Source organism: Ips typographus, linkage group LG6, assembly GCF_016097725.1.
Source record: "Ips typographus isolate SLU linkage group LG6, UJ_Ityp_2.0, whole genome shotgun sequence".
Taxonomy (NCBI): domain Eukaryota; kingdom Metazoa; phylum Arthropoda; class Insecta; order Coleoptera; family Curculionidae; genus Ips; species Ips typographus.
In genome coordinates, this window is record NC_138427.1 from 2,660,342 (window position 1) to 2,688,074 (window position 27,733).

At 34.4% G+C, this 27,733-nt stretch overlaps 3 protein-coding genes across 6 annotated transcripts in view; 2 read left to right on the top strand and 1 right to left on the bottom strand.

Annotated features, from left to right (window-relative positions):
* LOC145730705 (furin-like protease 2) overlaps positions 1-22,003 on the top strand; it is a 139,199-nt gene extending 117,196 nt beyond the window's left edge. For 3 of the 4 annotated variants that reach the window (XM_081982056.1, XM_081982057.1, XM_081982055.1), the window contains 15 exons: positions 8,049-8,183; positions 11,262-11,421; positions 16,700-16,861; positions 16,915-17,056; positions 17,119-17,294; positions 17,347-17,619; positions 17,672-18,007; positions 18,057-18,423; positions 18,481-18,665; positions 18,717-18,873; positions 18,934-19,205; positions 19,263-19,507; positions 19,565-19,802; positions 19,860-20,032; positions 20,378-22,003. In XM_081982056.1, the coding sequence (XP_081838182.1) occupies positions 8,049-8,183; positions 11,262-11,421; positions 16,700-16,861; positions 16,915-17,056; positions 17,119-17,294; positions 17,347-17,619; positions 17,672-18,007; positions 18,057-18,423; positions 18,481-18,665; positions 18,717-18,873; positions 18,934-19,205; positions 19,263-19,507; positions 19,565-19,802; positions 19,860-20,032; positions 20,378-20,548 (3,192 nt within the window). In that variant the 3' untranslated portion in view covers positions 20,549-22,003. The remainder of the gene's footprint in view (positions 1-8,048; positions 8,184-11,261; positions 11,422-16,699; positions 16,862-16,914; positions 17,057-17,118; positions 17,295-17,346; positions 17,620-17,671; positions 18,008-18,056; positions 18,424-18,480; positions 18,666-18,716; positions 18,874-18,933; positions 19,206-19,262; positions 19,508-19,564; positions 19,803-19,859; positions 20,033-20,377) is intronic. The other variant, XM_081982058.1, reaches the window with a different exon arrangement.
* A 134-nt stretch (positions 22,004-22,137) lies between these two features.
* LOC145730710 (homeobox protein ceh-62-like) lies at positions 22,138-25,584 on the top strand. Its single transcript, XM_081982065.1, has 3 exons — positions 22,138-22,692; positions 24,977-25,212; positions 25,404-25,584. The coding sequence occupies exons 1-3, from the start codon at positions 22,368-22,370 to the stop codon at positions 25,500-25,502; spliced, it is 660 nt and encodes a 219-aa protein (XP_081838191.1). The 5' UTR covers positions 22,138-22,367; the 3' UTR covers positions 25,503-25,584.
* EloB (transcription elongation factor elongin B) lies at positions 25,526-27,349 on the bottom strand. Its single transcript, XM_081982068.1, has 4 exons — positions 27,172-27,349; positions 26,922-27,015; positions 26,380-26,524; positions 25,526-26,323 (listed from the first exon to the last, which is right to left on the bottom strand). The coding sequence occupies exons 1-4, from the start codon at positions 27,172-27,174 to the stop codon at positions 26,212-26,214; spliced, it is 354 nt and encodes a 117-aa protein (XP_081838194.1). The 5' UTR covers positions 27,175-27,349; the 3' UTR covers positions 25,526-26,211.
* Between the last annotated feature and the right edge of the window lie 384 nt (positions 27,350-27,733).

Genomic DNA, 27,733 nt, shown 5'->3' on the forward strand with positions numbered 1-27,733 from the left:
CGTCTCTTTGCTTTGCTAATTTAGAGTTAGCCTCTCTATAAATCTCAACGAGTATTCTTTAAATTACGCCTTTTTCTCTAGTGCATCTCCATTTCACCACCTTCAACTACAAGCTATGAATGAATAAAACCCAGAACTTCAGTTTATTTGAAAATCCGGCATGTTTATTATTCATTGCCTATTTTCTAACCTAAATAAGCAAAATTACTATTGCTGCAGTTACAAAACAAACTTTGTGTGATAGTTTTACATTTACTCTAAAACTTTCAAATTGATTCCAACCGAAGCATCGTTGTAATTCAGTTAAACTGTTTGTAAACAATTTAGAATTGCCTAAAGGTCCCATGTCGGTACCCAACTAATTAAATTTCTATTCCCAAATGTTTCTGATGTGTCAATATTTAAATTAACTGTTTTTCCTATCACAAAAATAAAGTAAATTTCAAAGAATTGTCTAAAAAAAATAAAGGTCTAACTGTAAAACGAATTTTTAAATTTTCGTTTAAAGAGCGATCAGGGCTGCGAGTTTTCTAACTTTATTTTGGTGCATCAATTTGCTTAATTGTTTGAAAGTTCCAAATTTAAGCATATAGATTTATGGAAACAGTATACTACACACTCTAATCTATATTTTCTAAAAAAATGAAGGCCCTAACTCTAAAGCTGAATTTTTGGCGAATTTTTGTTAAAAGAGCGATGTGGGCTGTGAGTTTTATAACTTAGTTTTGATGCATTAATATTTGCTTAATTTACACACTCTAAATAGTAATTTACTAGTAACCTCCTTGGCGTTATTACTTTCAGCACGACACGGAATTTGGACTTGCTAATTTAGGGTAATTCAAAACGAAAATTTATGTATTTCAACAAAATTTGACCGTTTTCCTTTTTGTCAGTATTTACTACTTCCCTCCAACATTTACATATGCATGACTGCATGTTGTAAACAATACTTTGGTAAGTTTATTTAAAAGCAAAAGTTTTCCTCTCATACGCATACACTAAATTGTTTTGGAGCAAGTGAGCCTGATGTAAAATAGACTGGTCATGAATAACCAAAAAGGTTCTGTTAAAGGCAAAGAGGTAAGTCAAACGTAAAATCGACGTTTTGAAGTTGCGTTTGAGTGTAAGAAGGCAAACTGCGAATATATATTTTGCCTATACAAAGCATCGAGCGAGAATATACACATCAAGGTTAGAATGTAATTTTATAGATATGCAATTCTCACTTTATAGTTCTATCAGTCCAATGGTTCTTTACTCCTCAAAAGCGTGACAAAATGCATTTTTTATAGTTAAGTTATCAACTGTACGTACACATTTTTATAGGCTTTTTATTACAATCATTTCTATTACTCAACTACCTACAAAGCCCGTAAAATTTTCAAATTCTAACATACACAAAACAGTGTAATACCATAAAAGCTTTTTCCACTAAATAGTGCAATTTGACCTATTTTTACGAAAAATTGTCAGCCGTAAAATAGTAGTTAAAACTACAATTCGACATGCAATTTAAATACGCATAAACTTACAGCTTCATCCGAACAATATTCCTTCTAAACTTATTATTCTCAACGGAAACCCGAACTGGCAATAACACTCTAGCGGGGCATTGTATCAGAAAAGTCTTTACTGAAGGCAATCTTATTATACTCTTTCGCAATTTTTCACAACGGGCGCTATAACATAACTTTATTGTAATATCTGCGCAATAAAATAGAAACATGTAAGCAGTTGCATTGTTTCTTGTCAGCCAGTTTTCTCTGGTTCAATATCGATAAAACAGTAAAATTTGAAATAAACCTGTTCAAACTTTTGTAATCTGTTACAAATTACATGGTTTGTTATGGCGACTTTACCCCCCCTGTATTACTACATGCGAAGAAGTAATCATCATACTTTGATAAGCATATTACTTAAGGTTTATGAAGATATAAATCGCACAGGTGAAATCAATTTTCATACGAGTACCGTATGTCCAATGAAAAATGAGCCAGCAATCAAATATCAAATCTTGACGTATGCACGAAACTACCTGATAGGTTCCCACTATAACTCGTAAATAACGTTCTCGACGCATAGGAAATAAGGTAAAAATGTTTTATCTGCCTCGTATCGTATATATTCGGATTGATTTAGGGTCTAAAAAGTAGGTATAGGGAAAGAATGCCTCGAAACTTTAACTGTTTGATAAAATTTAAATTTATATTACATCTGAAATTTATTCGGAAACCTTAAAGGTTTATAGGGTGCCTACTTACATTCTGGCATTTTAGTTGCTTAGAAACAACTGAAAGGTTTGGGTTTTATATTGTTTTGAAATTCTCAACTCTTATCGATTTAAAAGTTTAAAATACTCTCTAAATAATCGTAAAGATAGTCATTCAATCGTTTACCCCTGACCTGAAACTTCCACGCTATCGACATTAAATGTTTAAACAGATATTTATTTCACATTTCCGCCAAATAAACTTCCATCTCCTTGCGCATATATTTAAGTTCAAGATTCGATGTTATCGCTCCAAGAAACCCATTTGCAAAATGAAAACTTATTCGTTTCGAAGCGCACCATCAGAGTACATACTGAAGCTAGTTCTTTTCGACAAGATATAAATAAATCGTTCATTGAAATATATTTGCATTCTGCAGTCATCAGCCTTGGGTTAATCGTAAAATATTGTACTTTCGTTCGCTTTAGCAATGACTCAACAGAAAACGTCTTACGTTTTAAAACATATTGAATTTGTTTTCCAGGAATTTTGATCATATACTATAAGATAGAAAAAAATCATATTTTCTGTATGCTCAACTTATAAAACACTTATTCTTGTATACTTTTAAAACTTTTGAATTCAGGTTCACGTACACATTTAAATTGTATGAAGAACTTACCCTTTGTCATGCATTTTAAAGTGCAAGCCAGCTTTACTCTACAATTTTAACATAATGCACGTTTCACGTTATATTTTTGTACAACGTGACCTGACTAATTTTAATGTGAATTTAATATAAGGATATTGTACCCACATAATTTAATGGAGTATGACTCTGGTTTATTTTACTTTAAAATAAATACGAATTTAATAAAAGGGGTTCAGTTCTATTAAAAACCCATCAGTAGATTGCACTTTTTGCAATTATTTTTAAGCCCTTGCAATATTTTATATTGCGTTCAGTCATTTTCTGCATCATATAATCGACAAGAAATATTGCAAGCAAGCCCCGTAAAAGCTTTAAGGTGTAAATTTATAAGAAGATAGGGAGACTATTTCCTATTGTTGATGTTCGCATTTGTTGCCTTTCCTCAGACCGATAAATCAGCAACCTACACGATTTTTATGAACACTTGTCACGAAAAGAGGCAGGAGAATATCGACCCACTACATAAATTTTAAATATCTTTATGAGTTATTTTTAGCTTAACAAAACATGTTTTATAAACACAAAAATTAGTGAGAAATTCTTTTTGGTCGCCAATAACTTTGAAGTTGTTTGAATGTGCATAAACCGATTGAAATCCGAAAAAGTTCATTCGTTTCTCATATATAACTCAATATGTTTTCTTCGTTCATTTTTACGAGCAGATATAAAAGGAGAATGTGAGCCGACCAAGGTGTATGGTTCACTCCTGAGTTATAAAATATTTATTGAAGAACATAAATTTTGCTTACGGCGAGTTCTGGAAACGGGCATCCCAAAAAAAAATAGACACATCGTAGAATATGTTGTTATATGTGAGTTTGGTTAGTAGTCTCTTTTTATGAAAGGTCGGTACACGATTTTCGTTTAAGATCCGGAAAATATTCAGTGTGAAAGTGGCAAAAATAAAGCACAATTAGTGGTTAAATTGCCTTCACATCCCTAGTGCCTCAAAGTTAAATAAAACAAAAAGGAGGCACAAATTGTACGATCATCATTATTCCCTGGCGAAAACCAGCAGCGTCTGGTTTTTCAGTATCGCCGAATAATCCATTGCCCGACATTGGGAATATTTTCGCATGGAAATCCCTTTTCATTGTTATTACATGCATTTAAATTGAAACTTGCCTCCGGCAAACTCGGATCTAATTTATTCAAATTTTAAACAGCATTTACCGTCGTAAATTCCAGGATGTAGTTTAAATAAATTTATCAGGTGACGTGCCGGCATTGTGTTTTAAAATTATAATGAGTAAATAAAACGTCTTTCCGTTAGATTCGATCCAAATTTCAATTAATGATGATTATTATTATCATTCCTTTGATGATAACTTGATATAATTTCAGCTTGGAAATCGTTTCAACTAATAAAGACGAAAGCATAAACAAGAAGAACACGTATAATTATAGACTTTCACTCGGCTGAATCTTAAAAAAATACCAAAGATAAACAAGAAAAGTCAGTGTTTTTTATACTTATAATACTTAATAAACAAAAATTTTTGAAAAAGGAACTACTATTTATGCTGCTTAAATGTAAGGATATTTTTAGGCACACTTTTCTAAAATTGAAACAACCTTAGACCACTAGATTACCAAATATGCATGTAGTGTGACTTTCTAGTTGTTCTACGTTTCTTATGACCATATTTTGACAGTTGTGACGTATTTGACAACGCTCACGTGATACTAGAACAACATTTATGAACATTGTCACGTGACCACTATCCAACTAATATTCATCGACATATGCATGCATAATGTGCACTTGTGGAAACATAAGCACATAATGTCTCCACAAGTGCAAGTAAACCCTTTTAGACTGTACAGTAGTTTTACGATCTGAATTACCATATTTGGCAGTTGTGACGTATTTGACAACTGTCAAGTGATACTATAACAATATTTGTTTACATGGTCACGTGACCATTGTCCAAATAATATGCATGGAGCTATGCAAGGCAGAATTTCACCAAAAGTGCATGTAAAGTGTCTTGAATTTTCTAGTTGTTGACAATTGTGGCATATTTGACAGTTGTCACGTGACACTAGAATAATAATTACCTAGATTGTCACGTGACCACTGGCCAAATAATATTCATGTAGCTATGCAAGTCAGAATGTCACCAAAAGTGCACACAAAGCGTTTTTGACTTTCTAGTTGTTCTACGTTTCACATGAACATATTTTGACAGTTGCAGCCTGTTTGCCCACCATCACGTGATACTAGAACAATATTTCTGGACATTGTCTTGTGACCAATGTCCAAATAATATTCATGTCAGAATGTCACCAAAAGTGCACGGAAAGTGTTTTGGAATTTCTAGTGGTTCTACGTTTCGGATGGCCATATTTTGACAGTTGTGACGTATTTGACAACCATAACGTGATACTAGAACATATTTGTGTACATTCTCACGTGACCACTGCCCAACTAATATCGATGGAGCTATGCAAGTCATCATGTCTCCACAAGTGCAAGTAAACCCTTTTAGACTTCACAGTAATTTTACGTTTTCAATTACCATATATTGACAGTTGTGATGTATTCACCAACCGTGACGTGATACTACCAAAATATTTATGTACATTGTCACATGACCAATGTCCAAATAATATTCATGGAGCTGTACAAGTCAAAATGTCATCAAAGGTGCACGTTAAGTGTTTTGGACTTTCTAGTTGTTCTACGTTTCGTATGATTATATTGTTACCGTAACAATATTTTGAGAATTGTGGCATATTTGACATTTCTCACGTGTTAATGGAATAATAGTTATGTACATTGTCACGTGACCATTGTCCAAATAATATTTATGCAAGTTAAAATATGCACTGGACTTTCAAGTTGATCTACGTTTTGAATAATCATATTTTGAGAGTTGTGACGTATTTGACAACCATTAATTAACATTATCTCTGTATTATGGGTTAAACAGGTACTTTATACAAATAATTTTCATAGGAACAGCATATATTTTCTGACAAAATTCTGGTTTTGAAAAAAAAAAACAGAAACCCGAGCAGAAACCATTCTCTGTATTTTAGTCTTGGCTTTCACCCTTCAAGAAGATTACCCGGATTCCACTTTTTATTGTTTCCAAATCCCCAACATAAAATTCAAATTAAATGCATATTTTTAAACCTAAATCGTATACGTATGTAATCCGTTTCGCTTAAAATTAGATTTTGTGACAAACAACTCTCTAGAACAAATTAGCTGAACTGGCAGGAATATTTGGTCTGCACATGGCATTAATCAGAAAATGTGATTGTTAGATTCCAGTTAAGCTGAAACCATGTCAATGGGAATCATCATTTTCTAATTTAAAGTGAACGTATCGTTTGGCGAATCAAGCCCTGTCATTTACATGAAAACTGCATAAAAGCTGTGTTCAAAGGCTTTAATAGAGACAAGTTTGGTCTGGACAAAAAGGAATACAAATATGGATGTCGTAAATTTACTGGTTTAGTGGGCAATTATGCAAATTGAGCCAAGCTTAGTGGCTATTTGTGTGTATTTAGTAGAATTTGCTAAATGCAGTGCATCTATGCAAATCACTCAATGTATCTTAGAGCCCCCATTTTATTTCCGCCAAAGAAATCTCGACTTTATTAAAAAATAAAACGAAACTTTTAATGGAATATTTCCCAATAGTCTCCATCAAATAGTCACTATCTCTGACTTGGAAGAGAGCAGGGATTTTAAAGCAGGACATAGCTTTGCTTTTAGTGGCGTACTTAATATTGATCGAATCCATTAGATTTTTTCTGCGAGGAGTTTTTCGTGTCAATTTTAAAGCTCCCCGCGACATAATCGCCAGAAAGTCGTTACGTTTTACGAAACTGGCGACAGTAAAAAGTGACGGAAACTGCCACTGACTTAAGCATCGCCGGTGATTATCCAAAACTGCGGTCGTTTGTTTCACGTCGTTCATTTTTAGGTGCCAGAACCTGTTAGACCGGGGAAGCTTGCTTAATATAATCATATTTTCTTTAAATTAGTTTGTTGATTGTATAGGAAAACAAATTCTGACTAATTAGGTTGAAAGGTGGTTTAGAAAGAAATGCTGTGCTTGATATATTCATGAAATTTAGTACTAGATAATCAAGTTGTTAGATAATATGTACCATCACTTGTTTGTCTAATAAATAACACAACAGCGTTGATCAACTATTTCAACCAAAAGTGTTTCTACTGACTTCAAATATTATACATAAATACTGTGCAATTTCACTCATCCTGGTGAACGCTTTAGATTGTTGAGAATATTTGAGTTTTCAGAAATGCTGCACATCTCTCGCTTATTAAAATTAAATTTTAATGCTCCTATTCTCCCGAAAATGACTTTCCTAGCCTTGCAATACGATTGTACCTATCCCTTTTATGTTGAATATTCTATTGCATATAACCAATTCAGCTAGAAAAGAATTCAGTTTCAAAATTAGCATTTAACAACCGGATATAATAGAAAAACTTTACGGCAATTACGACTTGAATATATAATTCATCTTTAAAACACGGGAAATAATATTTTTTCTAAAGTGGTCTTTTAACTTGAAGCTAATAATAAGCAAGTCGTTGTAAAAGTTTCATTTATGTTTCCGCTTTGGAGGGTTCTCACAACAAAAAGAAAACTTTTAACTTTTCAAGAAATATCAGTTGTGAAGTTTTCATTTACGATGTTCTCGCTATCTATAACTTTAAAGTAGGTACTGGGCAACTAAATTATAGTGAGATTATATTATCACAGAGGACCTTTTCCGTGTTTTTATGTCCTCTTTCCCTTGCTGTGCACTCTTTTTGTTTGCGTTACGTGCTGGCACTGACGGACGATATTAAATTAGGAGAAAAATTAACACTAAGGTTTGATATACGGCTGGAAAAATCTGCCACGCTTTTTAATACCTTTATCACGTTAAAGAGTCGTTTAAAACATTCGGTTGCCCCGTGAAACCGTTAACGCCTAGCCGAGAATAAATTTTAATATGACTGAAAAATTTGTGTCATATTTCCCGGCCCCACTGGGTAGCTGAACGTTTTTAATTGCGATTAAGTCGGTAATTTATTGGATTCATCTATTATTGTTGTGGTGAATTGGCAATTGATCGTTTCTTTGTTGCAGAACGGTGGTGCAAAAGATGGTTTGGACATGAACGTAGCTCCTGCTTGGCAAAAAGGTTACACAGGGAAAGGTGTGGTCGTATCGATCTTAGATGATGGGATTCAAACTAATCATCCAGATTTAGCTCAAAACTATGTAAGTATTATTTTTGATAAAATTAGTGTTAAATTACTGCAGTTTTCAAATCTGGATTGAAATACAACCCAACATGAACCAGTTTGTACTTTAGAAGGGAAATCCAACGTGAACTCCTCCTCATAAATGAATACTATTCGGTTTGAATTTCTAAACTTGAAACCACGAACATGCTGGTTACGCATCATATTTGTATTCTCCAATTTTACTGTGCAATAACACTACTTAATCTCGGTGTTATAATCTATACCAAACTGGAAGCGTTATGAATAATTGAAAACTTCCAAACACGGAAATCCAAGCGCTTGTTATAAATTCCAAGACGGTAAGGTCAGTTTAATCCGAAACTCTGAACTTATTCTAATACCGGACTACCCCGTAACATCGTCCAGCCATAACCGGAGTAACGGGTTAATACAGTTTTAATACAGTTTAAGATATAGTTGAGGCAGTTAGTATGAGCTCGAGTCGTTTCGGCAACGTCTAGAGAAGCGCCGGAAATGACTGGTTAATTTGATAATTTGCTCGGAATATGTATGAGGGCCACACCAGTAAATAACGGAGGCCGGCTAAATGGCGGAACTTGAATAAGTTAGTGCACCCTGGGGACTTACGGTTCTATTCGTCGAATTTTTCCTTCTGAAAGCTTTACTATTTTATCAGGTGAGACAACTGCGAGTTTTATAAGCCTTTGGTCTTGTTCAATCAATCAATATTTTCTCTGAAGTTACATTTCTTTGCCAACAGGAACAAGAGTTTTGTAACACTTTTCTGGTCTTTCCTGTGCCGGGTTAATAGTAATGAAACAACAATCAAGTTATATAGCCTCCCATTCTGGCTGGTATTGAATCACATTAATGGAAAATATATTACTTCCTGAATAAACACAATGCTTGGTCAGAGTCTATTCAATCAGGCTTTGGGTAAATGGACTTAATAGAGCGAAAGGTTAATGCGGTAAGACAATATTGGCTGGCCTACAAAGGTCTAAAATATCGGTTTAGTATTTATGTAAGTAACACTTTAAGCTTCCCTCATTACTAAAAAGAAAGTAATATCACAACAATCTGTTTTTAAATCATTAATCGCTATACAACTGCACATTAGTCGCCTAGCTATTGATTACCATACTAATTATCAAGAATTAAACTTTTGGTCGTAAAGTTTACAGGCTCGGTATTAGTTCATCAAAAGCGTGACTTTCTTCCCGGCAAACTTCCAGCTTCCAAGTTCCCAACAGCTCCTCTTGTATTAAAACTTAACAATGACCTATTTAAAGCCCGCTGCTTGTTATTTCTATCTTGTCTACGGAAACAAGGTCGGAAAGGCATGCACACGTTTATAACTTGCATGCCGAACTTTGACATAGAATTTTAGTTTACGAGCATGGGACCTAAACTTATGCAAAATAAAATATCTTACGTCAAAACATGCGAAAATGCTATTAAAATACTTGCAAAAATTATTTGGAAGCCTGAACCATCTTAAAAAATCAAGTAATTTAGTCCATGTCTATGTAATGTTATTAGATTACCTACCATTGCTTAAACCGTATCATAACCCTATTGATCATCGATTGGAAGCCGAGAATCGTCAATAATTAACAATAGTAATATTCAGATATAGACAACTAATTAACACAAACAATTACTGATTGGTTGAATATGCACAATAGATGTAGATACTCAATCCCTTTATCGCCAATTACTTTGATAAACCTCGTCAACGGTGTAGATTTACTGCATGATAAAAAGTTTGAACAGTAAACAACACTTCCTTCAAATTAAAGTAAATAGCAACTTTTCAAGACTAATCATCAAAAACTGGCGGAACCTCATCAAAGCTCGAGAAGTTTCAATCATCTCCTTGTTATTCCGCATTCATACAGCAACGCTTATTTGCATAAATTTGTATTTTAAGCGATTCGTGGCAGGTTATGACGTCCAGTTTAGTTTAAAGGGAGCTCAATAAGTCGTGTTTTCCTTAGGCCATATTCGTTTAATATGCGGTACCATCCAAACAGCCATAACGTATCCCTGTACACCAATCAAGCTGGCAATATTACTAATTAGAGTTGGTCCGTAAGCTTGAAACAACCACGACCTCAATGCTTTTCTAATTAGTTTTCGTGTTTAGATATATACTATATATTGCTCAGACTGTTTACTTTCAAACTTAATACACGATATTCTGTTTGTAGCTAACTCCCCGGAGGATGCATAAAAGCCTTTAATCTTTATTAGTGCATAACATTGCCAACTTGCAAGTTTCGTGTGAAATATAAGATGCGGTGTAACGGTATTATCTGTTCCCGGTGGGTTCATTAAAGTTATGTCTATTTCACTGAGCCTATTAAATTTGGGACCTTTGGCAACGCAAAGGAAATTGCAATTTAGCATTGGGTTCCTCTCTTAAAGCGATGACTTTGATGGCAAATCTTGAACGTCTTAGTAAAAGCTCCTAAATCAGTTTTACGGTATTTTCAAATAGTTTTAAGAATTCAATCGAGTGACTCTTCTTAAAAAAACAACCATCATATTCAATGAAGTTGGGTTCCCAAGATCTTGATCACTACTACTTGTAAAGTGACAATGGAGACGAGTTTAACTAACATTTGAACTTTTCTCTATTCGGTCGCACCAAAAGGGCATTAAACAATTGTTTACAATAGAGAATAGCCGCTGCTTTACTAAGCATTTGCGGTTTCCAATAACACCAGGCTTTCAGTTCATTTATACCAACAAGCGTTTGCATCGACAATTTATCGGCAAATTAGCATAAACGGATTTATAACTGCGTGTGGCATCGATTATTATTACCTAATTTATTAGAGACTCTAAAATGCTCACGGTTTTTGAGGAAATCTTTTGTTTCCTAAATTCTCGAACCGGAAAGCAACCCGAAATTGTGATGGCAAACTAGAGACCGAGGTTTAAATATTAACCGTATAGGCCCTCGATCTGGTGGGGGAATATGTGTTAACCTGTAATTGAATAAACGTTTTCTGTTATTACCAGAACAAATCACGATTAACCAGTATAAAATGTCATAGTTATAATATTAACTTTTAAATTCCAGGATTCTTTGGCTAGCACCGACATTAATGGTAATGATGATGATCCCATGCCACAAGACAATGGAGATAACAAACATGGTACAAGGTGTGCAGGAGAAGTAGCAGCAGTGGCGGACAACAATTTTTGTGGTATTGGTGTTGCGTACAACGCCAGTATAGGAGGTAAGACAAATTGCGACGCCACTGTCAAAACGGGGTGGGAAAAACATAAATACGAATTTAGAAACATCTCTGCGTAGTTTAACGGTAACGAATAAAATCTAATTAGCTCGGGAACTATTAATTTAGCCACATTGATGGCATGTCTACGGGGAAGCTTATAAAAGCGCGGAGTTTTGCATAAAATAATTTTAATAAAAAAACAATTTGAGGGGTTCAACGAGGGTATTTAATTAGCAAGGCGGCCTTAATGAACGGGAACGAGACCATCTTATTAAAATTTCTTTCACGTGAAGCAAAGTTCGGATGGGGCTGATGTTTTACTTAAGTACGACCAAATAAAACAGACGCGGAGGAACGGGGTTTGTCTTATTATGCAAACATCGTACGTTTGGAAAAACATAAAAACAATTTCGGGCGAATGTTTATGTTGAATTAGCGAACAGAAAGACATTTGAGTTACGTTTAGTTGGAGTTTTTGTCACAGTTTTCCGATGACAAAACCTTTTCCACCAAGTAAACACCCAGAACTTCATTGAATTTCTAATTCTAATAATTTTAATTGTTGAAATAAGCAAAAAATATCTATTTGTAAGTTTATCGTAACTTTACGTTTAGTACAAGAAATAAAATAACATCTTAAGCAATTACTTCTGGAATATATTAAACTTAAACGTTTCTATTTATCTTAAATCCTTTAAAAATGTAAAATAGAAAAAACCACTATTACGTCCGTTTTAATTAAAAACAATAACTATGTAAATTAAAACCGCCAAAGCACATTTATTAGATAACTGGAATTACTAGAGGACGTGTTAAAGCAAACATATTTAAATGCAAAATAGGCCCCAAAAATGTACATTTCTCATTAAAAACGTACAATGCTAACTCATAAATGCATATTTGCGAATCGCGTTCACACAATGCAAAAATCGCAGCTAACAATTAAAGTGAACAAATTAGGTTTAGTAAAGTTGCTCTACTAATTTTAAAGGGTAATTCCCCAATTGCATCATTGTTGTCAGACGCAGCATGCATAAATGATATGTGGTTTTCTGCCTTTATTATATTTTTTCGTGACTCGAGTCGAAACTTGCGAGTTTATTCTACGTGAACAAATTTTTAACGTTGCACGGGCAATACGAATGTTCTTTTTTAATGAAGACTCAGCCGTTAATTAAAACGGTTTTTGTTAGCAAAAATATTTATTTTTTTACAGGCGCAGTGAATACTAATTGGTTTAATGCCTGTTAAGAGTGTCGCTGACAGTTGCAACTATTGTTCTCGTTAAAAGTTTTTTTTTTTTTTTGGAAAAAATCTGTTGAATTATTTCTGAAGTTTTCACGGGGTTGCGCAACGAATAATTATTATTAATACCGTATGCAAATATTTCCGCAGAAATTACAAATTTGCTAGAGATAAATTCAAATTTATTAAAGCATCATAATCCCTTGAAATTCATTCATCGCGCATTTTAAGCTAAGTTTTCTACTAAAGAAAACTTTGCAGATTCTTTAATTTATAGTTCCTGAAAACGGTGTAGAGCTATTCATATTTCATCAACTTACAGTCAAACTGGTATTAAACATGTTAATTTTATGCAATACCTTTATTAGAATTTCTGATTACTTTAAGGTAAATGGATACTAATTAGCATAAATTTGTTACAAGAAGCAGACATGAAAAAAATTTTTGACTTTCCATAACGAGGTTTCCTTACAATCTGATAAAAGTTTCATTGCAACAATACAAAGTCCGTATCAAATTTAACACTTCAATCTAAATTTTTCACCTTTATCCCATACAACGCTATTTTTCTTCGGCCGTAAAATAAATAACCACCGTTACCCGCACGTTTCCTACAGAAACTTTACTTTCTTTGTGTTGTGCTTTACAGTAAATCTTTAGCTATTTCGTGATTGTTCACTTAAAATTAGATAGCTCTTTTGTAGAGGATGTTATACGGGTATGATGCACAGCCCCCACGTTAGATATTTCTCGTCCGGAAATTGCCAATTTGTATGCAAGAAGAGGCTCGTCTATTATATTCTTTTTAACATTATTCTCAAAAAGGTTAAGTTTAGGTAGTAATTGAATTAATGCTTTAAAGTATAATTACATGTAAAAAAAGAGAAGGAAAAAAGAGTATTAGGAGTTACGTCACAACTGTCAAACTGGGTCTCAAGGCGTAGAGCTATTGGCGTTTCAGGATAAGATATACTCCCTCTGGTGATCAGTTATGAAAACAGTTTTGGGCATTCCAGCTGTCATTTCTCTGGAATGACAGCTTCCGTCTCTTCTAGGAATTTAGCTCGTTTCATAAATATGATGTGACAGTGTCATATTATTTAGGTTAGGAACGGGCGAACGGGTTGCCCGATTTTAGTTCAAATGGCGCTGCAATCTTACCTTGAAAGGCCAATAAAAGAAAAGCTTTTAACTAGTACTGTCAAAGGAAGAGATTTTTGACAGTTGTGACAGCTGAACGTAAGAAAAATGTTCCTTAACGTCAAAACTGATACATTTGCATTCCTCAAAGAAGCATATCTATTTGGCATTTTATATTTTCAGGTCACTGGTGAGTGAGTTTTGACTGTTATGACAACTATCACGTGACGCAATCAAAGTATTAAATTGTTTCTTAATGTCACTGTCAAATTTGGCTCCATGAAGCTGTAAACCCAACGTACAGGGTGATTGGTTGAATTTTGACCACCACCTTAATTTTGATTTTAGCAAAAAACGTTTAATACAAAACTAGTAGATGTTTAGGTCTACATTACTCTCAGATAAACAGTTGTTATACGGGGTGTCTCAAATTTGAGTAACAAACCAAACTTATGTTTTTTTAAATACAATGACCAACTTTTTATCCGATATTTGAATTCTACGTTAAATTCTAGGCCTAAATGATGTAAAATGGTTGTATTGATATTCAACTTTTTCCACAGCAGCATCTGTTGTACTTTAACAATCTTGCCTCGACTATGTGATTAAGGGTTAATTTAGTTAGACAAATTTGGGACACCTTGTATAATAACTGTTTATCTAAAAGTAAAGTAGACCTAAATATCTACTAGTTTTGTATTTAACGTTTTTTGCTAAAATCAAAATTAAGGGAGTTAAGGGGGTGGTCAAAATTCAACCTCACATCACCCTGTACAGTGTAATTCATCAAATTACCTACATTTTCTAGTTTTATAGTTTCAGATCAGTGGTGGACGGGTTTTGACAGTTAATGACAGCTGTCACGGGAAGTAAGAAAAGTATAAAAGTGTTTCTAATCGTCATAACTGTCAATTTTGGTTGCATAGAGCTGTAAACAGCCTTACAGTGCAGTTCCTCAAAAAAACACATCTCGCTGAAGTTTTATACTTTCAGGTCACTGGTGATTGAGTTTTGACTGTTATGACAGCTGTCACATGACGTAAGCAAAGTATTCCTTATCGTCCCAACTCTCAAATTTGATTCCATTAGGTACTAATTTATTCTCCACAAAAATGTTGGTAATTCTGTCTACAAAAAGTGAGTTATAGAGATGATATCTTAGAGCAATATTTGTATGCAAACCAAAGGAGAAAACAATTCAAAAAGAACCACAGTGTCTTTGGATGTGATTGCTCTAAAGTCTCTGATTTATACCTTAATAGTAAATGTGAGTGTGCATGGTTTAATAACAAGCAAAATAATCGCATTTTCTATTTGGTGTAGCTGAAGCTGAATTTAAACAATGTATTAGTAAATTCCCATTTCCTACATTTACAAAAATAAAAAACTTTTATAGGGTGTCCGACTATAAAGATAATAGCCTCGACGGTATAAAAAATAATTTATGGATGGAGAGGAATTTATTTTTTCACGTTCGTTCTGTGGAAATGTGTATAGTTTAAGCGGCACAATAGGCGCGATATCTGGGTTTATATCTCATTTGCGCCCTTTGTTTCGGATATCTTTGACCTCGCCGTTAAAAACCATTAAAATGGGGAAAACACAAAGGCGTGTGTATTTGTATCCCACTGATTAAGGCTATTTGTGTGCATGTAGCAGAGTGTTTACATTTGTCCTTTTTTTGTATTTGTCCTGGGCTATTTGGAGGTAAACAAAGAGACTAAAGGGAGTTTATAGTGTAATAATCAACGCACTTTTAACAGGAAATTTTACCAACTTTTACCGGCTAAAAGTAATACTCGATCCTCGATGATTTGTTATGCCGAAACAATAGGTTCGACCACGGTTACCAGTAATTCGAATTAGCGGGAACATATTGATGCATGATGTTCATTCGTGCAATCATGTTAAAAATCGGAGTAATTAAAACGGGAGAATTGTTTGCGTGTTTTGCATTACAACGTTTCTCTCTGAGAATCCATTCGTGTTCGCTGTCGGTCCAAGTCTGTTACGATTTTATCGAATTATTGTGTTTACACCGGCAAAGATGCCGGAAATTAAAAAAAAAACCTATTCAGTAAAAGATTTTTTTTAGGTTGGGTGAAGTTAAGTTGTATTTATGTTTTCCAAAAACCTTACAATGTCATTTAAGATAATTCTAAATTGTAATGCATTAATAAAATGGGGGGGGAGCTACAAAACATGGAAATTGAACGGAAACCGTGGCTAATTTAAACCTGTGTCAATAATAGCCTGCACGAAGAATCTGAATAATTAAACTGCCAATATTCAAATCGTAATTGAAACGTATCCGATTATTTGTTAATTTGCTTTGAAACCGGGAAAATAATAAATCATGGTTTGGCTACCGCGAACCGTGCGTCATCACATCAAAATGATAAATCGTGATAAATTGCTTATTGGAAGCTGGGATATGTATATTTGTCTCCAACTAATGAGCCACTGTGGGGTACAATGAAAAACACTACAGGAGTACGTAGGGCTAATCCAGATAAATACCAGACTGATCTGAAAGGCATACGCGTACTTAAATTAGTCGCGTGAATTGTGGAGGTTAACAAAACCATCAGACATTCAAAATTTCATATTCAATTAACTTTGAACGTCGAATTAATATTCACTGCGTTAATTCGGTTAATTTCCACATTTAAGCCCTTTGTGTGTGGATTTACTCTCCGGTTAATCCTCGGGAAGCCTGTAATCTCGGTACATTGCCTTCAAACAATTTCTCACATTATTTGGAAAATGGCTTACAAACATATCGGTGATAAATTTGCCTTGCCTCTTAAGGAATTAGAGCACGGTGACATCGGCATCCGTTGCACGCATCATACCACTCCTTTCTATACGAGTTTTTCCAATTTTATTTCAGGTGTTCGAATGTTAGATGGTATCGTAAATGATGCGGTCGAGGCAAAAGCTTTGGGTTTAAATCCCGAGCACATTGACATCTACAGCGCTTCTTGGGGCCCTGAAGACGACGGAAAAACTGTGGATGGTCCTGGACCTCTTGCCCGAAGAGCTTTCATATACGGTGAGTGTTGCTCATAAATGATTGGCTCTTTACTTATGTAACAATGATAAAAGGTGTGACAAGCGGCAGAAAAGGAAAAGGCTCAATATTTGTGTGGGCTTCTGGCAATGGTGGTCGACACACTGACTCTTGTAATTGCGATGGTTATACAAACAGCATATTTACACTCAGCATATCAAGTGCAACTCAAGGAGGGTAACTAAACACATATACTGACATAATTAGTAAGCAGCATACAAAAACTAAATATTTTGTAGGTTTAAACCTTGGTACTTAGAGGAATGTTCCTCGACTTTGGCTACGACATATAGTTCAGGAACACCAGGTCATGATAAAAGCGTCGCTACAGTAGATATGGATGCCAGGTTACGACCTGATCATATATGCACTGTAGAGCATACTGGAACCTCTGCTTCGGCACCTTTAGCAGCTGGTAAGTACATGAAAATATTCATAATTATTCTACTAAAACTTTTTGCCTTTAGGTATCTGCGCCTTAGCACTCGAAGCAAATCCTAGTTTAACGTGGAGAGATATGCAGTTCCTAGTGGTTCTAACGTCTAGATCGACACCATTAGAAAAGGAAAACGGATGGGTTACAAACGGAGTGAAGAGAAAAGTTTCCCACAAATTCGGGTACGGTTTAATGGATGCGGCCGCGTTGGTCAACTTAGCCGAAAAATGGACCACAGTCCCACCTCAACATATTTGTAAAAGTCAGGAAGTTATCGAAGACAAGCAGATACCTTTCACTTATGGCAAGTTTGATATTTTTATTTTATTATTATTTAACATCTTTATATATTTTAGGTGCCAGTCTTGACTTCTATATGGATGTAGACGCGTGTGCTAATACTTTAAACGAAGTTCGCTTCTTAGAACATGTTCAGTGCAAAATTTCCTTAAGATTTTTCCCGAGAGGAAACTTGCGTGTACTTCTCACCTCTCCGATGGGCACCACGTCCACTTTACTATTTGAAAGACCTCGAGATGTTATCAGTTCCAATTTCGACGATTGGCCATTCTTATCGGTACATTTCTGGGGTGAAAAGGCCGAAGGAAGATGGCATCTGCAAATTGTTAACGCTGGCACCAGACACGTGTCGCAAGTTGGAATTATGAAGAAGTGGCAGCTTATATTTTATGGTAAGTGTAATTGGTAAAGTTGTGTACGGATCAATAGTGATTGATTTAGGTACCAACGTCAATCCCGTTCGTTTACGTGCTGCTAATGGGGTGAGATCATCCCCCTGGAAAGCCCCTATAAGCACTTTTACTTTCCCAACGCAAGCGCAGCCAGTGACGCCGGTGACAGACAATTTCTTTGATCCTTCCGAAGTGTTTAACAGTTTTCCTAATATTTACTCTTTTGGTGGATCTGATCCTGAGGTAGCATTCAGTTCTTTAGATGGAAAAAATACGAAAGTCAGACAAAACAGTGAAAACGACTTGGATTTTGAAGAGGAAACCAAGGAAGGTTGTGATGATCAATGTGATAATCAAGGTTGTTTTGGGAAAGGTCCCACTAAATGTATTGCTTGTAAATCGATGCGAATGGATAAGTAAGTAGACTATCAGAGTTCTGCTTAATCTGAAATAATGTGAATACAATGTTTTAGGACATGTGTAAGTACGTGTCCGCCAAGAAGTTATAGCGACCAAGGTGAATGTAAGCCCTGTCATGAAGCTTGTGAACTCTGCGCTGGTCCAGATCAAAAAGGATGTCCCAAATGTGCTCCTGGACACGTTAAAGTAGTGGATTTGGATATTTGTTTGCAACAATGTCCTGAAGGATATTTTGAAAGTATGAAAAAACTGTCATACTAAAACGTATGTTAAATCGGATATTTGTTAGATTTTGTAGACAAAACATGCATTCCGTGCCAACCCAACTGTGCCGGATGTCAAGATCGTCCGGACCATTGTACCAGTTGTGATCATCATCTATTATTATACCAGAACAAGTGTTTGGCATCTTGCCCTTCCAACACTTTTGAAACGGATGATTATAGGTAAATCTCACTGAGACTAGATAAAACACCAGTTTTGCTTATCTTTTACTGTTTTGGTAGGTGTGCCCCTTGTCATGAATCTTGCGAGACTTGCACCGGTTCAAACAGTTCTCAGTGTATCAGATGTCCTTCTGGAAGATTCTGGAATGAAGGCCGATGTGTGGGCGAGTGTCCAGCTCACCATTACGCCGACTACAACCAACGAGAATGTGTAGAGTGTCCTCCAGGATGTAGTGAGTGCAATGCGTCCACTTGCATATCCTGTCTGGATGACTGGAAAGTCAACATCAAAGGACGGTGCCAAACTCAAGCGAGCGATAAATGCGACGTTGGTAAGAAATGGTTTCAAATCTAATTAATAAAAAAAATTATTGCACAATTATTATCAGATCAATATTATGACAATGGGATCTGCAAACAATGCCATTCTACTTGTGACTCTTGTGATGGACCTACAGAGAAAGCGTGTCTGGCCTGTGCCAGTCCTTTAATTCTACAAGGCACCAAGTGTGTGGGTAGATGTGATGATGGGTACTACCACGAAAAAGATGGTCAATTATGCATTCCTTGCTTACATACCTGCGCTAAATGTGTGGCGAAAATGAACTGCACTGATTGCGTTACTGGACTTCAGGTTTTTATCAGACACTTCCAAGTAACAAGTTCACACTGTCACTGTCTTTTTATATAGCTTCAAAGTGGAGAATGTCACACTACATGCGCTATGGGCTACTACAGCGATAAAGGATTATGTTTGCGGTGTTACATGAGCTGCAAAACTTGTAGCGGTCCAGGTCCCGATCAATGCGTAGCTTGTCCAGAATCCTGGCTACTCCTCAATGGGGAATGCAGACCCGATTGTCCAGTTAATTACTATAAAACCGAGTTTGGGTGTCAAAAATGTCATGCTAAGTGCAGAAACTGTCCAGGTAATTCTCAGTATTGCTAACCCAAAGAAGTTGTTATTGATGTTTCTCAATTTTCAGAGTGCAAAACGCAAGACGATAAACGAAAAATAAACGTAGAGGCGTTACTGTTATCCGCTCAACCCGTGTCTAGTCTTCAGTTCGTCAATCCGTTTAATTTTATTACAGTACTAGCCATAATAGCTTGCCTCTGCATAATTATTCTTTTTGTTGTGATTTTTCTAGTTTTACAGGTAAGTTGAATGCCTTACAATAATATTCGAAAATTGAATTTATTTTGCATTAAAAATACCAGGACTAACTCAAATATGCCAGCTTAAAAACCGATTTGTTTTATGGTAGAGGTTTATCCTTAAACGACGTTAATAACGACGACTACACATATTATAATCGTAAGAACAATTAAAAGGCCATAAAACTAAGGCCCGCTCTAATAACAAAGATTATTTGGTAAATATTTGAGCAAAAGTAAAATCGACTGTCTTGTTAATATTTTGTTTTATTGAAGTAACCACATTGTAAATCAACGATTATACACAGATTGTTCACTTAAATGAGTCTGATATTTATATTCACAGAAAAGTACTTCGCAGTCAAATCAACCAGGTTACAGCCGAGTTTCGATACGTAAGCCAAAAGTAACATGCAACTACAACGTGGTATCGGTGAGTGATGCTGAAAGCAGCGATTCGGACAGCTCAGAAGGACACAACCTGATAAAAGCAAAACCCGAAAGGACGTCCTGTTAATCCACGCCTAAGTAAGCAATTATTCCTCTAGTTGTATATAACTATTTTGTAAAACCCCGCCCGGCACTGGAAACTCCTTTTGAGCTTTCTGGTGTCGTTTTGTACCTATGTATTGAATCACAAATAAATTGTGTCGAGATACGGGACGTTTTATGCACTTTTATATCAACGTAAATCAAATTTTAGAACATCCCTACCTAAGAGAACCAGAGTGGAATCAAACCAGCAAATTGCCTAAAACGCCCTTAATTGCTTAAGCAAATTTGTGATATTAATTCAATATGTGTTACCATTATTAATATTTTATACAATGTAAATGATTAAAAAAATGGATGTTTGATGTTCCGTTATATATTATTATAAAATGAAGATAATACGAAATAAGACAACATATAAAAATTTTGAATAAATAAATGGAAACAAAACGTTTTCACTTTATTACCACACCTAAGTAGTTAAGCTCGACACTGGTAAAATGCATTATGTAAATAAATTTGAGGAAAAAATTGAACCAAAATTAAAAATGTAACATAATGTTAATATTATAATAGCATACCAATTGCAGGGTCCTTAGTTATTTTTTTAAATAACATCATTAATATAATGACACAAAAACGATCTAGTAAAATGTGGTTGTCTCTATAGCTTAGTTAGATAAAGATACCTTTTAGAAATGATTATATACAAAATTTGAATTTTTAAAATGATGGTTTATATTTTCCTAACCTAACAAAAAGTCCCTTAGTAAATAGGCTAAAAGTTTATAAATTATAAATAACCCGGATATATGAACAATACAAAAATACTAAAGCAGAATTGAACAGCAATTTGGAAGAGCTTCAAAAATGTACGAGAAGTTATTAGGTTGCGTTTCAGAAAAAGCTCTTTTTGACTTACAAAATAAATGTACTAAAAATATGTTGTTAACCTTATTTTAACTCACCTTATGTGTTTATTTCTACAAATTCAAAATCTGGGACGGTCACTTCATGTTATATGTGAAAAAAAAATAAGTACGCAAAACTTAAGTGCTCTTGGTATTTTGTGTCATAAAAATATGATAATTATTATTAAAATGTACACTATGTATATAAGTCATAAGTAGCCCTTTGAACAATTATGTAAAGTTTTAAACAAAAAAAAGTTATACATGATATTTGAAATTTTTAGGTTTGTAGACGAAACATTTTCTATTGTTTCTAGGGTGCGGTTGCTACAGCTTTGGTCTTGTCTTGTCTAAATTTCTATTCCCTAATTATTAACACTGCCGTTAGTGTGTACTGAAAATTCAGCACTTAAAAAAAATTATTAGTTATTTAGCACCCTAGAATAATCGAGATTAATCTGTCGCTGGATGTTCAATCCAATCTATATTTTTATAAAAATAATGTTTTGGTTGGATTTTCGTTTTTGTTTTAATGCAGATTGATAATAAATGTGTCTTTAATAAAAAAAGTGTTTTTGTACCTTTTGACAATACTTCCCTAATTAGTGAATAATCTTCACATCCAGTAATCTATAAAACAGTAGCATCTTTAGAAATTACGTACACCTTCAATAAAACGTCGGATTTCATCAAAACATCTCATTATATACTTTATTTAAGATTATCAAATACACCCTAAATACCTAATAAAAACAACAATCCTGATACTTTAAGCCCATTTCACAATTATTTGACAATTATAGTCCATTTCAAACAGATTAATTAGATAAGAACGATATGGAAGATTAGGTATATACCCGCCGACAGCGCAGAGGTTTTAGTAGTTAGTGTTTGGGACTAACCGGGGCAATAAATATTACAATATCAACAAAGATGTCGTTCAGGATAGATGACATCCTTAAAGATAACAAAATGACTTGTAAAGAGGTGGCTAATGCGGTCAGTGCGGGAGACATCAAAGCAAGACAAGATCAAGGTGGTGCGACACCAGGGAATTTGCATGAAAGAGACAAATCAAATTTGGTGTACAATAGAGAAAGGTTTAATTTGGCGGACTATCAACCACATTATCTTCCTTATATTGGAACGCAATCTCTGGACTTGTCATTAGCAAGGGATAGTTTTAGGGCTGGTTACATACCTTACCATCAAACGCTGGGTAATTGCTGTCCTAGGATTTTACCACAACATTCGAATGGTAAGTAATGTTGATTTTATAGAGTTAAAAATTTTTTTAGAAGACTTTATTTAAGTAGTTTGATTAAAACCTGTATAACACTTCATTTTCAAACGAGGTTAAAATACCAAAATGACCGATATATTCTTAGTTAAGGCTATATTCACAGTATAAGTTAAGATTTAAATGTGACAGATCAGGTTTAAGATATCACACTGGAAAAAAAGCTAGACCTTCCATAAACCCAGCCTTACAAAGGTCAGAAGAATGGATATTTCGTTCTTGTGTTATTTTTGAAAAACCGGAAAGGAGCATTTTTGTAAAAGTGTTGTATTATCTAAGGGCAGACTGTGATAACAGAGATCTTAAACTCGGTTTAATTCAGGAATGTCATTAACTTCTTCGCCAGCAGTACTTTCTTTAAACTGTAATTGTGTAACCGGGCCTCAAAATAATTTAATATTTTTTTCTGCTAGTTCTATACAGGGTGATTCACGCTGATGGAATATTAGAAGTATATAAAGAACGACTCAATTTTTTTCGTTGAAATTTAGCCAAACTCACTTTGATTTTCAAATAGAACACCCTGTTTCTAATCTCATTTTTGAATTGCTCGCAAGAAGGCTAGTAATTATAATTTGATACTTCCCTATACCTATCTTGCACCGTTTCTTAGATATTTCATAAAAATGATAATAATAACGATGGATCCATTTACAAAAACGGTCTTATTGTAGTTTTTTATCTGTCTGACTAAAAGGTAAATATTGACCACTCTGTAGGTTTTTTTCATTTTCTATCTCTGGGCTTTTCAACCATGTAGTATTGTCTAACTGAAGACAAAAGGTCACATCAGCAAACCTTTCAGGACTTGAGAATTTAATTAAAGTTTAGACCACCGTTTTGCTGACAAATTTACCATTTTTATAAAATATCTATGAAACGGTGCAAGATAGGTATAGGGAAGTATTAACACTAATTATACTAGCCTAATCAGAAGCTGGTGTTTTTTCCGACTGATCTGGCAACACCGTTAAGTCCAAAATATTTTGAGAAGAGAGGTTGGACCCAACCTAGGCTCCAAATTGCAGTGAAAAATATTGAGTTGTTCTCTAGATACTTCTAATATACCATCACCGTGAATCACCCTGTATACCTAAAGCCCGTTCGATTTGACGCTCTATGGAGCAAGCAGAGCGAATATGACGTCACACTGAATTAATTTGGCAAAACTATAGTTTAGCCAATATTAAGACTACTTCACTCGACTTCACTCTTTGGTAACGTACCTTTCCTTACCCATAAAAAGGTACAGACAGCGATTGACAATTTCCTGACGTCGATCGTTTGCTTCTACCACTTTTGCTCTTTTTGCTGAAATGAAATTAAAACCAGATAAACATTACACGAGAAACCGATTTTTTGTAAAAATGCTGAAAACTCCAAGAAAACCTTTCAAATAACAAAAGTTAAAAAAATCTTAGCCTAATCTTTGCGTATGACGTATACGACCAATCATAAAATAGCGTTGCGTGTCCTCAGACTGTCAATTTGACAGATCTACTGAGCACTGATATGCGTAATTTTACTTAGGCCACACTCTCTACTATGAGTGGCATTTGTAAAATAATTTGATTGTAATTCAGCTATGCCATATTGTGTAGTATAACCGCTATGTAAAAAAGTACTATATAATAAAAAACTCTAACTCTATCTATAAAATGCTTTTTGCTATGTATTATGGTAATTACCATAAAAAGGCTAATCCGAAATCAGTTTACCGAAGCTTTTACAAACTGATATTCTCTAATATTCCACTTGAATATTCAATAACCACCAACAATTTATAAATAAAAAACATCATCACTCTAGCAATATTGCTACCATATTTATCAAATTTAGAACTTTCCTTTGACAGTTTTATTGCAATTTAGAAAGCTGCGGAATACTGTTTGATGGATGAGTGATCAAACAAATTAACTGTTTCGGCATAATATCGAACAATAAGGGATTACTTTCAAGTACCAACGCAAGAATTAATTGCTTACTCTATCAATAATTAAATATTATTTTTAAAGCTCTCTAGGAAAGATAATCCTCCCGTCCGTAAAAGAGTACATTATCCGATTTAAATTCCGGAAAAACTTAATTGGCTTTAGAATGAACGATCAAAGCTAAAGCCGCAAACCTGTCATTATATGAGTTAAACCAGAAATCGATTAGTCTACATCCTCCAGCGGATTACAAACTGGAATTATCCACTACAAAATAAAGCGAGTTTACCGATATCGGTTTCTTTTTTCAGAAAAACCGTTTACGTTGCCCTACATGTACCCGGAGAAAATCTATCCTCAAACTACATACAACCACGTGGTGCCCCTAAGTTTTCCCATATACAACCACTACTCGAAACGGAGAAATCAAGTCCGGTTCTCGACAAGTCAAACCAAGGCGCTGGAACACAAATTTTCATGGCAGAAGTACTTGAGTCCTGAAGACAGAAAGCTGTTAGCGTATTCCTTAAAACTATCGGACAGACAGGTACCTAAAAATTTTCTTTTTCTGTGTTACATCAAAATACTCAATGACTCAACTCAATTAAAACAAGGATTATTATAGTAAATCCCGCTAACTGGGATCTATTACTAATTACCTACTGTTTTTAAAAATATATGAATGAAAACAGCATTGAAAATGCGCATTAGTCTGGATAATTATCAATTAATTTACAGGTTAAAACTTGGTTTCAAAATCGACGAGCAAAATGGAGAAGAAACATTAGTGGATCAAACAGTGAGCCAAACACCCACATTTCCAGTTCGGCCAACTGATTGTTGGATAAAAAATTGTGGAATATGAGGACAAGTGTATATTTTACATGATCTATATTTTAATTAAATAAGTTAAAAATTACTGATTTATTATTAATTAGTCTATAAAACATAAACTTAGATTAGTAGTTTTATACAGGGCAAAGCTTATACGAAATTACTGATAAAAATTTTTTTCATAAAGAATTTGTATGGGCACAGGCCCGTTTAGCGAATCGGACTTAACAAACTGAAAAAATGGACCTTTATTGTGATTTAAATGTTGACAACAGTTGTAGATCACAACTAATTGCCTCAAATATACAGCTGATGTTTGCAGATCAAAGCAAAATTATTCCTTCTATATACAATGCATAACAGGGTTTAATGATAAGATATTTCAAATTGCTGATAGATGTTTTATATCAAAACTATCCAAAACTTACTACTGCAAAAGAGACAAAACTTGAACCAACATGGTAATCTTGAAACCATTACCACTTATAAGTTATTGAATATATTCAATATTGAAAATAAAAAGCTTTTTTATGCAAAACTGACAAATTCTTTTAGTTACTCATAAAACTAGCCCTATCATTCAGTATCTGGCTGCAAGATCCAAATGCAGCTTCACACAGTTTGCATAACTTATTAAAATTCACAGATCAACTGTGAGCAAAATAAAACATCATTTAAAGTAATCAAAAAAAATTTGTAGTTAAAAATCACTCTAGTTGGCTTGTTCTTGTCCATTGGTTTCCTGAGACTTCATTACATCTGGGAGATCTGGTGGAGCTGAATATGACACCAGTTCTAACTGTTCAAATACTCCATTATCATCCCTGAAAAAAAAACATAAAATGTTAGCATTATACATACAAAAATTGTATTCACTTACCTAATGGCTAATCCTACAGTGGCGGGGCTTTGGGCCTTGGCTGAGTTAGAGTTCAGTCCATATTCTTGAAGCATGTGGGTATCTTCCATAACTACATTTTCCTTGTTGAATAGTTGTTGATTTTGAGGTGGGATTTTAAGAATACCTAAACCAAGAATTACTTTAAGTTTAAAAATAATTCAACCTGTTTTCACCTTTTTAGGCTAATTAGCCCTTATTTGATACCTGACAGGCCAGGTACCTACAATCTACCTACTTGGGTCTTACAAAATTGCAGACAATGCCTAAGTTTATTGCATGTCATAAAAATTGTTGGAATTTCCTAAATATGACAAAGAATATCTGAACTTTTTGTTGTACATGTGACTGAACATAACTGTCCCTTATGAAACATTTGGTTTGAGATATTCAATATTTACACAAATCCAACAAAGTGAAGGTGTAGGGCTTTAGATTACCCTCTTACATCTTGAATACTGTATCTAATACTGCATCCCTTACATGGCTATGACTAATAATAAGCTTTAAGGGTCTAATCTTACCTTCAATTATTTTCTTCAGTTCCAGCACTGTGGTGGTGTCTTTGGCATCTGTAAATATTGTAAGCTTCTTCCTCCTGATCATTAAAAACACATCCTATAAACCAAAAATTACAATTTAGGCTTATAAACCCCACAGAATTAAATAATGATAAAGGTAAATCCAATTGAGGTTAGAAAATGAATTCAACAACTAAATGGATGTCTTCAGGAAGGAACTAAAAACTAAAAAATACATTTTTGAGTGACTTACCATAATAAATGTGTCGGTTTTTGGTTATATGGTAAAAAAAGTAAAAAATTAGATTTTTACTTTGTAATGATAAACAGCACTAAAATGAAAAACAACATACAGCACAGGAACCCAACGTTGCCAATTAATAAACTTCAAACTGGTCTCGTCTTCCCTCAACAGTCGTTTGAATCAGAATGATTATCGTACCGTGGTTTTGGCAGTTGACTGTCTCACTCAACAGTCAACACTTAACTACAGTCTCTCTCTCTCTCTACTACTCCGTCTGTCTAGAACGTTGCCATACTTATTCTAGAAGTATATTTCATGAGTCAAATGTCAAATGGTATATATAGAAGAGAAAAGAATTTTGGGGTTAAGTTCAGTAAGAATAGTTAGGTTAATATTTACAAAATAAACAAATACTGATTTTAAAAACAAATTTTACAATTTAATTGTAACTTAACTCAAACTTTTTACATGTAGTTAGTAATAATTTAATTCAGCAAAATGGCAAAAAAAGCCTGGATATCCATTTCCGACCAAGACTACAGAAATCAAACTGAACAAATCATATGGGACT